A 17302-nucleotide genomic window follows, 5' to 3' on the forward strand; every position below is an offset into this window, starting at 1 on the left:
TACCCCAGAGACTTGGTTCAGTGTCAACTCATGAGTGGTATGGAAGGAGGGGTGTCATTCATGAAGCTTGGGACTGGAATCACTTTCCTTGGATCCACATTTATAAAGTAGGGTAAATAGGAAAAAAGTAAAAACAGAATTCTGAGGGAACAAAATATCAATGTATACCACAGTAGGAAATTAAGTTATCTCTTTCAGGCAAAAATGAAAACTTCTAGGACAAAGCCATAACCTATTAAATAGTCATGCTTGTGCTTAGCTGGATCTAATCCAGAGGACAACTAGATATTTTACTGATGGCCTTGGTAGAGGTGACCTGCATTTTCTTTTTCTTCATGTAAGTTTCTTTTCAGGAAAAAAAAAAGATCTCATGAGCATCGAATTATTTACATTGCTCCAAATTCTTTTCCAATCTTTGTGAACACATATTGTAGCATATACATTTAGTGTTCTATTCTCACTTAGTTTTCACATATGTATATTTCCATGCCCTGGAACTTGCTAGCATCTCTGTGCTTTAAATGGTTATACAGTTATACCACAGTGTGATTCATCATTCTCCAATTATTAGGCATTTGAATGATTTCCAGTTTTTTCTTTCAACGCAAGAGCTAAGAACATTTTATGTTCTTGTGTTGCTTCTTTTGGTAATAATAGATGAAAAATGTTAAACTCCTTGCTGCATATTGCTATTTTAGGTTCCAGTCAAGAGGTAGCTATAGGGGCGCCTGGGTGGCTCAGTCGTTAAGCGTCTGCCTTCGGCTCAGGTCATGATCCCAGGGTCCTGGGATCGAGTCCCACATCAGGCTCCCTGCCCGGCAGGAAGCCTGTTTCTCTCTCTCCCACTCCCCCTGCTTGTGTTCCTGCTCTCGCTATCTCTGTCTCTGTCAAATAAATAAATAAAATCTTTAAAAAAAAAAAAAAAAAAGAGGCTGCTATAAACTGGTGGCCTCCAGACTGAACTTTGCCCCACAAAGACTTTTTTTTATTATGTTATGTTAGTCACCATACAGTACATCATTAGTTTTTGATGTAGTGTTCCATGATTCATTGTTTGCATATAATACCCAGTGCTCCATGCAATACGTGCCCTCCTTAATACCCATCACCGGGCTCACCCATCCCCCCACCCCCCTCCCCTATAAAACCCTCAGTTTGTTTCTCGGAGTCCACAGTTTCTCATGGTTCGTCTCCCCCTCCAATTCCCCCTCTTCATTTTTCCCTTCCTTCTCCTAATGTCCTCCATGCTATTCCTTATGTTCCACAAATAAGTGAAACCATATGATAATTGATTTTCTCTGCTTGACTTACTTCACTTAGCATAATCTCCTCCAGTCCCATCCATGTTGATGCAAAAGTCGGGTATCCATCCTTTCTGATGGCTGAGTAATATTCCATTGTATATATGGACCACATCTTCTTTATCCATTCATCTGTTGAAGGGCATCTCGGCTCTTTCCACAGTTGAGCATTGGGGAGCATATGGCCCTTCTTTTCACTACATCTATGTCTTTGGGTAAATACCCAGTAGTGCAATTGCTGGGTCATAGGGTAGCTCTATTTTTAATTTTTTGAGGAACCTCCACATTGTTTTCCAAAGTGGCTGTATTCCCACCAACAGTGTAAGAGGGTTCCCCTTTCTCCACAACCTCTCCAACATTTGTTGTTTCTTGCCTTGTCAATTTTTGCCGTTCTAACTGGTGTAAGGGGGTATCTCGATGTGGTTTTGATTTGAATTTCCCTGATGGCTAATGATGATGAACATTTTTTCATGTGTCTGTTAGCCATTTGTATGTCTTCTTCAGAGAAGTGTCTGTTCATGTCTTCTGCCCATTTTTTGACTTGATTATTTGTTTATTGGGTATTGAGTTTGAGAAGTTCCCTATAGATCTTGGATATCAGCCCTTTGTCTGTAATGTAATTTGCAAATATCTTCTCCCATTCTGTGGGTTGCCTCTCTGTTTTGTTGACTGTTTCCTTTGCTGTGCAGAAGTTTTTTATCTTGATGAAGTCCCAAAAGTTCATTTTCGCTTTTGTTTCCTTTGCCTTTGGAGACGTGTCTCGAAAGAAGTTGCTGTGGCCGATGTCGAAGAGGTTACTGCCTATGTTCTCCTCTAGGATTTTGATGGATTCCTGTCTCATATTGAGGTCTTTCATCCATTTTGAGTTTATTTTTGTGTATGGTATAAGAGAATGGTCGAGTTTCATTCTTCTGTATATAGCTGTCCAATTTTCCCAGCATCATTTATTGAAGAGACTGTCTTTTTTCCATTGCATATTTTTTCCTGCTTTGTCGAAGATTATTTGACCATAGAGTTGAGGGTCCATATCGGGGCTCTCTATTCTGTTCCATTGGTCTGTGTGTATGTTTTTGTGCCAGGACCATGCTGTCTTGGTGATCACAGCTTTGTAATATAGCTTGAAATCAGGTAACGTGATGCCCCCAGCTTTGTTTTTCTTTTTCAACATTTCCTTGGTGATTCGGGGTCTTTTCTGATTCCATACAGATTTTAGGATTGTTTGTTCAAGCACTTTGAAAAATGCCATTGGTATTTTGATTGGGATGCCCCACACAGATTTTAACTGGCCCACAGAGGTGGGTGTTTTTTGGTTTTTTTGAGGTTGGTGGTCTTTTTTTTGTTTCTTGTTTGGATATTGTTTAATGTCTTAAGTCCTGGCCTATATGTTCCATTTTGTCACAATTCCCAATAATCATACTCCTATCCATTTAAATTACCTTCCTAGCCCCCAGAAACATTTGAGTTTTCAATCTCTATTTCAATTTTCAGAACTACTTGCAAGATATCTTTATTTTTGTATATCTGTTCTAACAATCTTCTCGCTGTAATTTATCTTTTCTGGTTTAATAGATAAATGTTAATAATCTTTTAGAATTTTTAAACTTAAAATTTTTTTTTACATACATGCAGAATTCCTACCCCTTGCTAGCAATGAAAGGAAAAGGACACTAGGCAAGCCCTAACTAGTGGCCTATCATAGCTGAACTTAGTGTGAAGGAGGATAATCAAGACTCTTGAGTGCTCTGGTCTCTAGCATAGTGCAGTACACTCCACAGACAGATGGTGCCACGTGCCAATATCATGGATCTGGGTTTACCCGAACCAGTAGGTGCCAGCAAGGGCTAACGAATGACGCCTTTGTTCATAAAAGTGCAGAAGGCCACTGCCCACTATCCTTCCTAAAGGGTTGTTGTACAATCCCACTTCCCTGGAAAATGTCTGGAACTGCCTCTTTCCCTTTAAAAATTGTACCTGTATTTATACACTCATGCATCCTTCCCTAAAGAGGACAATCTTTACATATAAGAAGGATAAATGCTTAGTCATTTCCTAGGCTCCTCAGTCCCACTGTTAGCAGACAAATCTTATTTTAGTTTCAAAAAAGTCTATTTTCAGCAGCTTGCTTGATTACACTTATGAAATCAGTCTCCTTGGAGAAACAGATGGTAGGGTAAAAAGAAATTGGACCAGGATACAAGACCTAGGTTCCAGCTTTGCCACTGTGATGGAGATTGCTAGCTGTTTACAAAAACCCATTTCCCCTGTCCTCCAGAGTCACAGAGTTATAGGTGGGCTCCATCCTCCAGAATCACATCCCTTACCGTTGGAACTAGGGGTAAGCCATGTGACTAAGCTCTCCTGACAGAATGTAATTTATATTCTTCATTTACTTAAAATTATCCTGACAATAAGAATTTCCAATAAAGCCATGTTTCAACTGATATAATTCATACCATACAATTCACCCTTATAGCTTCCAATTTGTTGGCTTTTAGTATTATCACAGGTTGTGTACTCTCTCCACTACCTAATTCCAGAATGTTGTCACCCCAAAAGGAAACACTGTACTGTCCTGGTTAACAGCAGCTCCTCATTCTCCCTTCTCCTCTGCATCTGGAAACCACTCATGTACTTTCTGTCTCTATGGATTTGCCTATTCTGGACATTTCATGTAAGTGGAACACATTTTGTTTATTCATTCTCTATATATAGAATTATATATTCTAATATATATATATATATAATATATATATATATAACTATATAATTATATATAGTCATTATAATAATTAACTTACTAGCTCTCATAGGTTTTTTAGGTGGATTTTTAAAGCTTTTCTATATATAAGATCATGTCATCTGCAGACAGAGATAGTGTTACTTCTTCCTTTCCAATTTGGATGCCTTTTATTTTATTTCCTTGCCTAACTGTTTTGACTAGAATCTCCAGCACAGTGTTGACTAGAAGTGGCAAGAGCAGGCATCCTTGTCTTGTTCCTGATCTTAGGGAGAAAATGTTCTGGTTTTTTTTCACTATTTAACGTGATATTAGGTTTAGGTTCTTCATAGGTGCTCTTATCAGGTTGAGGAAGTCCCTCCTTGTCCTGGCTTGTTGAAATTTTTTTCTTCATCTACTGAAATGATCGTGTAGTTATTTTTCCTTTATTCTATTAATACGGTGTATTACATTGATTGACTTTCATAGGTTGAACCAATCTTACATCCTGGGATAAATCCCACTTGATTATAGTTTATAAACCTTTTTATATGCTGCTGGATTTGGATTGTTAGTATTTTGTTGAAGATTTCTTTCTTTCTATATTCATAGAAGATATTAGTCTCTGGTTTGCTTTTCTTATATGTCTCTGTCTGGTTTTAGTATCAGAATAAAAATGATTTCACAGAATGAGTTAGGAAGTGTTTTCCCCCTCTCCTTTTTTGGGGGGACAAATTTGTGAAAGATGGTGCTAATTCTTCTTTCAATATTGTTTAGAATTCACTAGCGAAGCCATCTTTGTAGAGGACAATTCTTTGATTACTAACTCAATCTCTTTAGTTGTGATAGATCTACTTAGATTTTCTATTTCTTCTTGAGTCAGTTTTCATTATTTGTGTCTTTTTGCCATTTTGTCTAGGTTAAATGACTTACTGTCATACAATTATTTACAGTATTCTCTAATCACCCTTTTTATTTATTTGAGGTCAGCAGTAGTGCTCCCTCTTTCATTCCTGATTTAGTAATTGGAATCTTCTCTCTTTTTTTTTTCTTGGCCAATCTAGCTACAGTTTTTTCAATTTTGTTGATCATTTCAAAGAACTAACTTTTTGGCTTTGTTGATTTTCTCTATTGTTCCAATAAGGCCTCTTTTAATGTGCCAAATTTCTGATGTCTGCTTTATTTAAGTGCTGCAAATTGATGTTAAAATTCAACCAAACACCTCAGTAGTTATAGAATTTCCCTTATCTCAATTGTGAAAGGACATAATATTGTAGTTTAAAAGGCAGAAACTTGCTCCATTCATTGCCTGAGAACTTGGGAAAATACTTAACCTTTCTGAGCCTGTTTACTCAAATATAAAATGAAAACAGTAACATAGATGTCTGGAGGTGTTGTTAGAATTATGTAAGAAGATATACAACACATCTCATGGCCCAGGGCGAGGCATTTGGTAGACACGCAAAGAATGCTGACTGTCTTCTTGACTGCTAAATTACATGTTGCATATATATATATTAGTATGTAATGTACTCTATTAATCACTCCTCTCTTTTACTGACCCCATCCATCTTAAAAGCTCAGCATAGCCTGGATCTTCTATCAAATCTCAGTGCTGCTTACCAAACAAATAATTGTTCCAAGGTAGCAAGTATCATCAACACCTGGGCCTACAACATAGTCTTCCTTTTTTTTTTTTTTTTTGTTCTTGTGATCAAGTTACACGCAACATAGGAAGATAAAATGGACCCCTAAAGAATATGAATCTCTTAAGGACATCCCCAAGCATCTAGCCCTGACTACGTGCTTAATAAATATGTGAAGAATAAATGAAGGCACTAGAGGGAGCTATAAGCTAAGGGGTTAGTAAAGATTGTCAATAGCCCAGCTTCCTAAGTGGCTAGTAAGAGGCCTACTGGCAGAGTTAAATTGATCAAGTTTAGATGTGTTAGTTTAGACAGTCCTCGGACTAAGCAGTGAGCCTGTGCAACATAGCTTAAGAGAGCGTGCCTAGGTAAGTAGGCTATTTGGAATACAGTATAACAGGATAAGGTAGGAAAATGAAAGGTGAGGCAAGATTATTTTGGAATATTAGAAGAATTAAAGAAGTAAAAACCGAGGATACTTTTGCTGTTGTAAGATAAGGAGAAGATAAGAAAAGATCTAAATGTGAAGAAACTTACTGCACAGCTTTCTCAGCCAAGATTTTTCTGAAAGTTGCAAAAAATTGCTCTATAGACCGTCTTAAGAAGTGGTACCCAAGCAGGCACTTCAGAACAGTCTGACAACAACAAGAGAAAGAAGAGAGGGTGGAAGCAGGAACAGAAAAAATGGACCAAAGAAAGGTTTTTATTTCTAATGCACATGTCAAAGATAATTGTTCTAAAATCAAAGTAGCAAGGGGGAAAAGAATGTTTTACTCTAACATTTCCTGTCTATGTTTCAGTCAAGAAAATTCAACACTAAAAACAAAAAAAAAATCATAATTCTGATTTTTTTTTCATCTCAGATCCCATCTAGTACATTAGAAAGTTCTAAGGTACAACTAACACAATCCAATTCCAAGCCAATGCCTGATAAGACACCAGTGCTAAATTATCATATGAAAGCCATCACCAACAAAACCCAGCAACAAATAATTCCACTTGTACACCCAGCTCCTAACTATGTACCGCTAATGCTAACGAGTTCAGAAAGAACAATTATTTTTGTCAGTTCTCTGAATGTCGTTTTGAGAAAATAGAATAAAGTAACAGTAATAAAATGAACAGCTGGGAGGAGGACAGCCAGCATGAAAAACAACAGCTGAAAAGGTTCCCGCGTGTGCGTGCACACACACACACACGCACACACACACACACACGAATAAGGATCATCCTATTTCATATATCAAAACTGAGACTCTTTTATAGAATATTGTCTATGAAAAGCTAATAATGATGAACTTCAATACTTTAAAAGGGACAGATATCAACTTTATCTTTTAACTTGTGTTCTATGAGGTAAGTTCATAAATTACACATCAAAACTTCCCTAACTGATAAGCTTATGGTTAAAACATTAGAATTTTCTTTATTAGTTTATCATCTTCTAAAAAGGAGTATTCTTTTGGCTTAGAGTTTTCTGCTTCAGCTTCCATCCAGATTTTTTTGTTTTTATACAGGAGAAAACTGATGAGAGTAGGCATGAGTTTAGATTAAAATTGGTATATTTTTAGGTGCTAAGATGCAAAAATTAAAATATGATCATGTTTAACAAAAACTTCAAATCTATTTCAGATCAACTCATATGACTGAGATTAGGCTCCTGCCTTCTCTCTCTGAACTTGAAACAAGTATGGCAAAAACATCAGATAAATAAGCCCTGGCTTTAATATAGTCTTATGCATGCATGTAGTTCACAGGTTCATGAAATAAAATTGGCAAATAAAGAGAGTAAATGAAAACATTAAGAAGAAAATATTACCTAAAATTCAGCTCGATAGTTTCTTACAAAGTTAAATATAAATTCCATATAACTCAGCAATTTCACGCATGTATTTCAACTCAGAGGAAATGAAGATATGCGCACAAAGATTTGTATGCTAATATTCATAGCAGTATTATTCATAATAGTCAAAAATTGGTAATAATCCAAATGTGCATCAAGAGATGAATGGATATATGAAATATGGTATATCCATTACAACAGAATACTATTTAGCAAGAAAGAGGAATGAAGTACAGGTGTATGCTACAACATGGAAGAACTTCAAAAACATTACGCTAGGTGAAAGAAGCCAGATGCAAAACATCACACATTGTATGAGTCCAGTTACAAGAAATGTTGAGAAAAGTAAAATCTATACAGACAGAAAGCAGATTAATGTTTACCTGGGGCTGAAGGTGAGAAAGGAGAGTAACTGCAAATAGGCACAAGGATCTTTTGGGGATGTCAGAAATGTTCTAAAATTGGATTATGGTCACGGTTGCATGACTCAATAAATATTCTAAGAATCACTTAATTGTACACTTAAAATGAGTGAATTTTATGGTATGTCAATTATCTCTCAATAGAGCTGTTTAAAAAATAATCCAGGGGCGCCTCATGGCTCAGATGGTTAAGCGTCTGCCTTCGGCTCAGGTCGTGATCTCCGGGTCCTGGGATTGAGCCCCATGTCAGTCTCCCTCTCCCTCTGCCTCTCCCCTCACTTGCACTCTCTCTGTCCCTCTCTCTCTCAAATGAACAAATAAAATCTTTAAAAAAAATCCAGTAAGGTGCATAAAGTAACATGCAGATATCTTAATTGTATGCCTCAGTGAATTTTATCATGTATATACACCCATGTAACCAGCACCCAGATCAAGATATAAAGCTTTTTTAGCACTCCACAGAGTTTCCTGATACCCGTTTCTAACCATAATTCACTATCCCCTCCACAAGAGTGGTTACCACCAATTTGCTCTCCATCATCTTCATTCATTTTGTCTATAACTAAAACTTGAATGTTTCTTTTGCTCAACATAATGTTTGTGAGAGTCATCCAAGTTGATGCTGATATCAGCAGTTCATTCTTTTGTATTGCTATGGAATATTCCATTACATAAATATACCATAGTTTATAAATTCTTCTGTTAAAAAACATCTAGGCTGTTTCCAGTTTGGAGCTATTATGAATAAAGCTGGTATGAACATTATTTTAGAGGTCTGTTGGCAGACATATGCACTCATTTTTCTTGGGTACATAGCTTGTAGTAGAAATGCTGATTCAGAGAGGAAGCAAATGTTTAGCTTGGATAGAAACTGCCATAAAATTTTCCAAAGTGATTAAACAAATTTCTATTCCTACTAACAATGCCTACAAGTTCCAGCTGTCACACATCCTCACCAACAGTTGGCATTGTCAATCTATTTAATTTTAGCCATTGTGCTAAAATGACATTGTGTACCTTGTAGTGTAGGGGTACCCTAGCATGATTTTAATTTTGCATTTCCTTGATTGAGAATGAAATTGAACACATTTTCACATATTTACTGAACACTGGATATCTTCTTTGGTGAAGTGCCTGTTCAAGGTTTTTGTCCATTTTTTAATAGGTTACATCCTTTTCTTATTACTTCATAGAAGTTCTTTATTTTGAATACAAATCTTTTTATCAGATATATGTATTACAGATACTGTTGCCCAATCTGTGGCTTGTCTTTATCTCTCTTAATGGTGTCTTAATTTACAAAAGTCCATAATTTTAATGAAGTCCAATTTATCATTACTTTCTTTTATAGTTAATGTTTTTTATGTCCTGTTTAAGAAATCTTTGCCAAGGTTATGAAAATGAGACCTTTCACAGTTGATTCCTTGATCACTGATCAAATTAATTTTTGTATATGGAGTCAAAGTTCATGTATTTTCCTACAAAGATACCCACTTGACACTGTACTGTCTATTGGTAAAACTATCCTTTCCCACCGGATCGCAGTGGCATCATGGCCATCAATCAAGTGATTATATTATACATAAGTCTGTTTCTGGACTCTACTGTGTTCCATTATTCCATTTTATCCTTGGGGAAAGCTATTTTCTTAATTACTGACACTTTATAGTGATCATGAGCTAGGGAACATTTTAATGCACAATTTGCTGTAGAACATTGTGAGCTGTTTGTTCTTTGTAAGAGAGACAAATGCCAAAAATTAACTATTTCAAGTATTACATGTCATCATTCATCTGTTTTGAAGAAGATAAACTCCTCAATCAATGAAATAAAAACCTGAATATTTTTTCACCACGTAAGGCTTACAAAATCTACATGATCCCCTATGTTAACTGAAGGAACCAGTTGAACTCCAGAATGAAAATGCCTTACCTGAGTAAGGTAAATGGTATCTTTGAATGTCTGTAATGTATCTGTGCTTTCCGGGAGTTTGAAATGAAATCCAATCTGAAGCAGCATTTCATTATTACCATCTGCATGATGTTGTCGATGAAGTGAAAATTTGCTATTGTAAGACCAGTCCTCTTCAGATGAAACCTTTCGAGTAAAGAATAAGAGGTACAAATGGGGAAGTTAGGAGTTCCACACACTTCTGACAAACTCAGAAAGTACTCTGCATACGGAAAAGAGCTCAGGGTTTGTGCTGCGACTCTAATTTCACAGATGGTAGATGTTTTTGCCATCATACTTGTTACTGGTGAAAGAGTAGCCCTGTGCAAAGTTGAATCACAAAACCAGGATTTGGCACCTATACCTTCCCTTACTCAAACCTAGGAAGTTACACTTTGGCATTTCTATCAGAAATCTTATCTTATCAAAACATTATTCCTGTTTTTAGAACATTCACGTGCTTATTTTTAAATGTCATTTAAATGTCATTTACTTTTATTCAAGTAAATAAATTGTCACAAAAGAATAATGGCCTGAAATCAGCGTTCTGTTAAAACTGTCAATTCTTTAACAGGAATAAGATATGACTACTAAGACAGTAAATGCTTAGCACTTGCTCATTTGTTTCTCAATTACTACTAAATATATTTGACATATACAGATGTTTAATTTTGATATAGTTGAAGACACAAACCAAACAATGATGCTCTTTTCCCCTAACAGTAAATCTTTTTTAAGTAAAGCCAGGTACAATTTATGTGATCTTTCTGTCATCTCTTTGAGAAGCTATCATCAGGTCAAAGTAAAAAAACAAAAACAAATACCACACATATGTTAGTAGTATACCTTTTACAGAAAAATAGACAATGATTCTGGCTTCTAGGCCTATGATTTAATGCCCTGTTAGCATCTGAGAAAGATATAAGACAACTGCTGTCTACACCTGAAAACATCAGTTTAATCCAGGTTATACAAAGACTTTGAAAAACAGTCTACCCCACCCTCAAAAATCCCTGAAAATTAAAAATATTAATCCCTGTTCATAAAATAAGACTTATAATTCCCTATAATCATGCAATGTACAGACCAATCACCTTAAAAGGAAAAAATTATTCTTTAGGAAATTGTTTATACCAAAATGTAAGTAGTGTACATTACCCATGTTTGATGTGGAAGTTTTTCCAAATTATACGTATTTTCCAAAACTATTATCACCAGACAGTTTAGAGAACTAATTATTTCAGTTACTTATTTAAAAGAGGTATTAGTATTTACAGTCATCTTGTACACATTTGAGATGTACACATCTTTACCAACAGGCTTCCTTTCTTTCAGTGCTTCTTCCTTTTTAAAGCCTGAAACACATCTTCAGGCTTCTCAGCCCTGATTGGTAATGATATGAACGTATCCCATAACTGGTAAACCTGATCTTCTGTTATGTGGAAAGCTTTCTAACTTCTGATAGCCATGGTTTGAGTGTCTTATAAATTTCAGCTGTAACAATGTTATCAGAAGGAATTCAAAGTGCCAAAGAAAGCCCTAATTGTTTTAAGACTATTACCTCACTTAATCCTCATGACAACTCTACAAATTGGTATTATCACTCTATTTTAGAGATGAGGCACATCTCTAAAGGTTCAGAAGTTTCAGTAATTTGTCCAAGACCCTAAGCTAGTTGGCACAGTCTAGCTCTAGCCTCTAGTTCTTTAAATCTAGATGCCTCTGAAGAAAATAAAACGTTCATACAAATCCTATGGCTAGAATGGATTGTACTAATCATAATAATAGCTTACATTTTATGGGTTGTAGCTATGTGTCAAGAACTGTGCTAAGTGCTTCAATGTGTAAATTAACTTAATCTTTACACATGATCACATGCACACACGCATACCTGCACATACACACACACACACACACACGCACTCTCTCCCTCTCCACCCCAGAGGTATTTTACTACTACTAAACCCAATTTACAAATGAGGACATTAAAATTCAAAAAGATTAAATAATTTGTCCAAGGCAATAGAGCTACTGTACGGCAGTTCTCGTATTAAAATCCAGATCTGTTTATTCCATAGCCCAAGCTTTTAATCACTGTGCAATACTGATAATGACTATTGAAAATATGATTCATTTACAAAGAAGTAATGCATCCCAAACTAGAAAGGGACATTTTAATATTTTTGTTAAGTACATGAAAAAAACTCTAACTAGAAACCTAAGTTTTATGTAAAGTTATTCTTTTGGTTTCTTTTATATTCCCAATTACCTAATTCAAATCCCCAACTAAGCAATGTAGCTCAGAAAAGAGGTAATGGTTAAATCAAGGGTTCATAATGAACAGAACTTCACCTTTCCCTATTTTAAAACAGTGTTTAGTATCTTTGAACATCATCAGGCGTTTCACAAAAACATGGCAATTGCATTACTGTCAGACGGTAAACAGAAATGCTAATAGATTTAAGAAAAAGGTTTAGCAGTTTATAACACTCACCCTCCCGAAATGTAGTGAAATGAAAATGGTTCAGCTTCTGGTGTTAGATAATAAGTTTGTATCCAGATATGCTCCTTGGTTATCTGGGGATAATGATGGAACTCTCACCCTCGAGTACCTTGATTCCTCCCAGACCTCAGTCAAAGGGTTGGGGGAGGGGGTAGATTATTGTTAAATGAAACAATGAGTCTCTGGTAAAGAGCATCCGCTCAGTAAATATTTTTCCTTCTTTCATTCCTTCCTTCCCATTCTAACACCTGTTCCTACCTGAGTCAGGATACTCAACTCCATCCTCCTTCATTTTGAAACAATAGTATTCCTAAAAAATCCACCCCATAAGATGCAAGTAATAAAAAAAAAAAACAAGGGGTAGATCTAAGGTTATGACATTACACTTATTAAAGTTAAAAATACAGGGGCGCCTGGGTTGCTCAGTGGTTAAGCATCTGCCTTTGGCTCAGGTCATGATCCCAGGGTCCTGGGATCAAGTCCCACATCAGGCTCCCTGCTGAGCAGGGAGTCTGCTTCTCCCTCTCCCTCTGCCCCTGCTCATGCTCTGTCAAATAAATAAATAAATGAAATCTTTTAAAAATAAAGTTAAAAATACAATATAACTGCATTGGGTGGAAGCAAATATAATTGGGTTCAGGTAGTAAAATTGAGAGAGATTTTAAAATTGTCTTAAATTTTTTTTGTGGTTACTTTACACAAGTAATAGGGGAGGGGAAACAAAAACTACAGGTACATGATTTTTTTTATAACTTTTTTTAAAGTTCTTATTTACTTATTTATCTTAAGAGAGAGCACACGTGCACGTATGAGTGGAGGAAGGGCAGAGGAGACAGAGAGAGAATCTCAAGCAGACTCTGTGATGAGGGCAGAGCCCACGACCCTGAGATCATGACCTGAGCTGAAATCACACTTAACTGACTGAGCCACCCAGGGAACCCCAGGTACATGATTATTTCAACAGATGCAGAAAAAGAGCATTTGACAAAATCCAACACCCTTTTATGATACAAACACTCAACCAACTAGGAATAAAAGGGAACTTCCTCAACCTGATAAAAGGCATCTATGAAAAACCTACAGTTAACATCTTACTACACAGTAAAAGACTAAAAGCTTTCTCCCTAAGAAAAGCAATGAGACAAAGATGTCTGTTCTTACCATTTCTATTCTATGTTGTACTGGAGGTTCTACCCAGGGCAATTAGCCAAGAAAAGTTAATAAAAGGCATCCAAATTGAAAAGGAAGAAGTAGAACTAATTCTATCTGCAGATGACATGCTCTTAAATATAGAAAAACATAAAGGATTCACAAAAACTATTAAAGCTAATAAATAAGTTCTGCAAGGTTGCAGAATATATGTTCAATCTACAAAAATCAACTGTCTCTTTATATACTAGTAATGAACAATGTGAAAATAAGTTAAGAAAATAATTCCATTTACAAAAAGAATAAAATACTTAGGAATAAATTTAACCAAAGAAGTATAAATTTTGTACAATGAAACTACAAAATAGTGAAAGAAGACATCACATGTTCATGGATAAGGAGACTTCATATTGTTAAGATGACAACACTTTGCAAACTAATCTACTGATTCAACACAATCCCTATCAAAATCCCAGTGGATTTTTTTGCAGAAACTGGCAAGGTTATCCTAAAATTGATATGTAAATGGAAGGCACCCAGAACAGTCAAAACAATCTTGAAAAGAAGAACAAAGTTGGTGGAGTCACTCTTCCTGCTTTCGAAACTCACTACACAAAGCCGTAAGTAATGATGACAGTGCATACTGGCATAAAATAGACAGGCAGATCAATGGAAACAAACTGAGAATCCAGAAATAAACCTTAACATTTATGGTTAATTGATTTTGACAAAGGGGTCAAGAGAATCAATAGGGGAAAGAATACCGTTTTCTTTTTTTTTTTTTTTTAATTTTATTTTATTATGTTAGTCACCATACAGTACATCATTAGTTTTTGAAGAATAATGTTTTCAATAAATGATGTTTGGATAACTAGATATCCACATGCAAAAAAATGAACCTGGACATCTACCTCACACCATATAGAATAATTAACTCAAAACAGATCACAGATCTAAATGTAAGAGCTAACACTAAAAGACAACACAGAAGTAAAACTTTGTGATCTTAGGTTAGAAAATGGTTTCTTAGATGCAATACCAAAAGCACAAGAGATGAAAGAGAAGATTGATAAGGACTTCATCAAAATTTAAAACTTTTGGGGCACCTGGGTGGCTCAGTCGGTTAAGTGTCTGCCTTTGGCTTGGGTCATGATCTCATGGTCCTGGGATCAAGTCCCACGTCAGGCTCCTTGCTTGGCAGGGAGCCTGCTTCTCCCTCTCCCACTGCCCCCTCCCTGCTTGTGCTCTCTCTCTCTCTAATAAATAAAAAAATTTTTCAAAAAATTTTAAAACTTTTGGGTGCCTGGGTGGCTCAGTTGGTTGTGTGACTGCCTTCGGCTCAGGCCATGATCCTGGAGTCCCAGGATCAAGTCCTGCATTGAGCTCCCTGCTCAGAGGGGAGTCTGCTTCTCCCTCTGACCCTCCCCCCTCTCATGCTCTCTCTCTCTATTATTCTCTCTCAAATAAATAAATAAAATCTTTATTAAAAAATTTTAAAACTTTTGTGCTTTAAATGACACCATCAACTAAGTAAAAAGAAAACATACAAATTAGGAGAAAATATTTGCAAATCATATATCTGATAAAAAAAAAATCCAGAATATATATATATAAAACTCTTTTTAAAAAAATTCTTTAAATTCAATTTAGTTAACATATAGTGTATTATTAGTTTCAGGGGTAGAATTTAGTGATTCATCAGTTGCATATGTATGAAGTCAGTGCTCATTACATCACATCCCCTCCTTAATGCCAATCACTAAGTTACCCCATCCTCCCCACCTACCTCCCCTCCAGCAACCCTCAGTTTGTTCCCTATAGTTAAGGGTCCCTTAAGGTTTGCCTCCCTCTCTGTTTTTATCTTATTTTATTTTTCCTTCCCTTCCCCTATGTTCATCTGTTTTGTTTCTTAAATTTCACATGAGTGAAATCATATGGTATTTGTCTTTCTCTGACTGACTTATTTCTCCTAGCCAAATATAGTCTAGTTCCATCCATGTCATTGCAAATGGCAAGATTTCATTCTTTTTGATGGCTGAGTAATATTTCATTGTACATATATACCATATCTTCTTTATACATCCATCTGTTGATGGACATCTGGGCTCTTTCCATATTTTGGTTATTGTGGACATTACTGCTATAAACACTGGCACAATTCAATAACAAAAAGAGAAATAACCTAACTAAAAAATAGGAAAAGGGTTTGAATAGACATTTCTCTTAGGTAAATATAAGAATGGCCAACAAGCACATGAAAAGAGGCTCAATATCATTAGCCATGAAGGAAATGCAAATTTCCTATAAAGGCAAATTTCCAGGGAAATGTGAAAAAAAAACAAAAAGGGAAAATTAGTGTTGACAAAGATGTAGAGAAATTGGAACCCTCATACCTTTCCTGGTGGGAATGTAAAATGGTGCAGTGATTGCAAACTATGGGAAACAGTTTGGCAGTTCCTTGGAATATTAAACATATAGTTACCATATGACCCAGCAATTCCACTTCTAAGTGTATACTTAATAGAATTGAAAACACATGTTCACCAAAAAAATGTATACAAATGTTCACAGCAGCACTATTCATAATAGCCAAAAAGTGGGAATAACACAGTGTACATCAACTGATTAAAGGATAAACAAAATGCGGTACATCCAAATGGTAGAATATTATTCAGCAATAAAAAAGAATGACAAACTATTACATGATACGACATGGATGAACCTTGCAAAATTTATGTTAAGTGAAAGAATCCAGCTTAAAAAGATCACATATTTTATGATTCCAATATATGAAATGTGCAGAAAAGGCAAATATATAGACATACAAAGCAGATTACTGTGCCTAGAGCTGGGGTGGGAGAGACTGAGAGAGTGGGGAGTAATTTGGGTATAGAGTTTCTTTGGGGTGATGAAAATGCTCTAAAATTAGGTCATGGTGATGGCTGCACAACTCTGTGAATATACTGAAAACCATTAAAGTGTATCTTTCAAATGGGTGGATTGTATGGTCAGTGAATTATATCTCAATAAAGCTGTTTAAAAAAAGAACACATACTTCCAAACTCATTCTATGAGGCCAGCATTACCTTAATCCCCAAACCAGGCAAAGACCCCATCGAAAAGGAGAATTTCAGACCGATATCCCTGATGAATAAGGATTCCAAAATCCTCAACAAAATCCTAGCTAATAGGATCCAACAATACATTAAAAGGATCATCCACCACGACCAAGTGGGATTTATCCCCGGGATGCAAGGGTGGTTCAACATTCACAAATCAATCAGTGTGATAGAACACATTAATAAGAGGAGGGAGAAGAACCATATGGTCCTCTCAATTGATGCAGAAAAAGCATTTGACAAAATACAACATCCTTTCCTGATTAAAACTCTCCAGAGTATAGGGATAGAGGGAACATTCCTCAAGCTCATAAAATCCATCTATGAAAAACCCACAGCGAATATCATCCTCAATGGGGAAAAGCTGAGAGCCTTTCCCTTAAGATCAGGAACACATCAAGGATGCCCACTCTCGCCACTATCGTTCAACATAGTACTAGAAGTCCTAGCAACAGCAATCAGACCACAAAAAGAAATAAAAGGTATTCAAATTGGCAAAGAAGAAGTCAAACTCTCTCTTTTCGCAGACGACATGATACTTTATGTGAAAAACCCAAAAGACTCCACCCCCAAATTACTAGAACTCATACAGCAATTCAGTAATGTGGCAGGATACAAAATCAATGCACAGAAATCAGTTGCTTTCTTACACA

The 17302-nt window shown here is 36.0% G+C and overlaps 1 protein-coding gene across 4 annotated transcripts in view; it reads right to left on the bottom strand.

Moving 5' to 3' along the window:
- The window catches only part of MANBA (mannosidase beta), a 116530-nt gene that overhangs the window by 20365 nt on the left and 78863 nt on the right, over positions 1-17302 (bottom strand). For all 4 annotated transcript variants that reach the window (XM_078069014.1, XM_078069015.1, XM_036095814.2 and 1 more), the window contains one exon: positions 9861-10025. In XM_078069014.1, the coding sequence (XP_077925140.1) occupies positions 9861-10025 (165 nt within the window). The remainder of the gene's footprint in view (positions 1-9860; positions 10026-17302) is intronic.

This window comes from Halichoerus grypus, chromosome 3 (assembly GCF_964656455.1).
Source record: "Halichoerus grypus chromosome 3, mHalGry1.hap1.1, whole genome shotgun sequence".
Taxonomy (NCBI): domain Eukaryota; kingdom Metazoa; phylum Chordata; class Mammalia; order Carnivora; family Phocidae; genus Halichoerus; species Halichoerus grypus.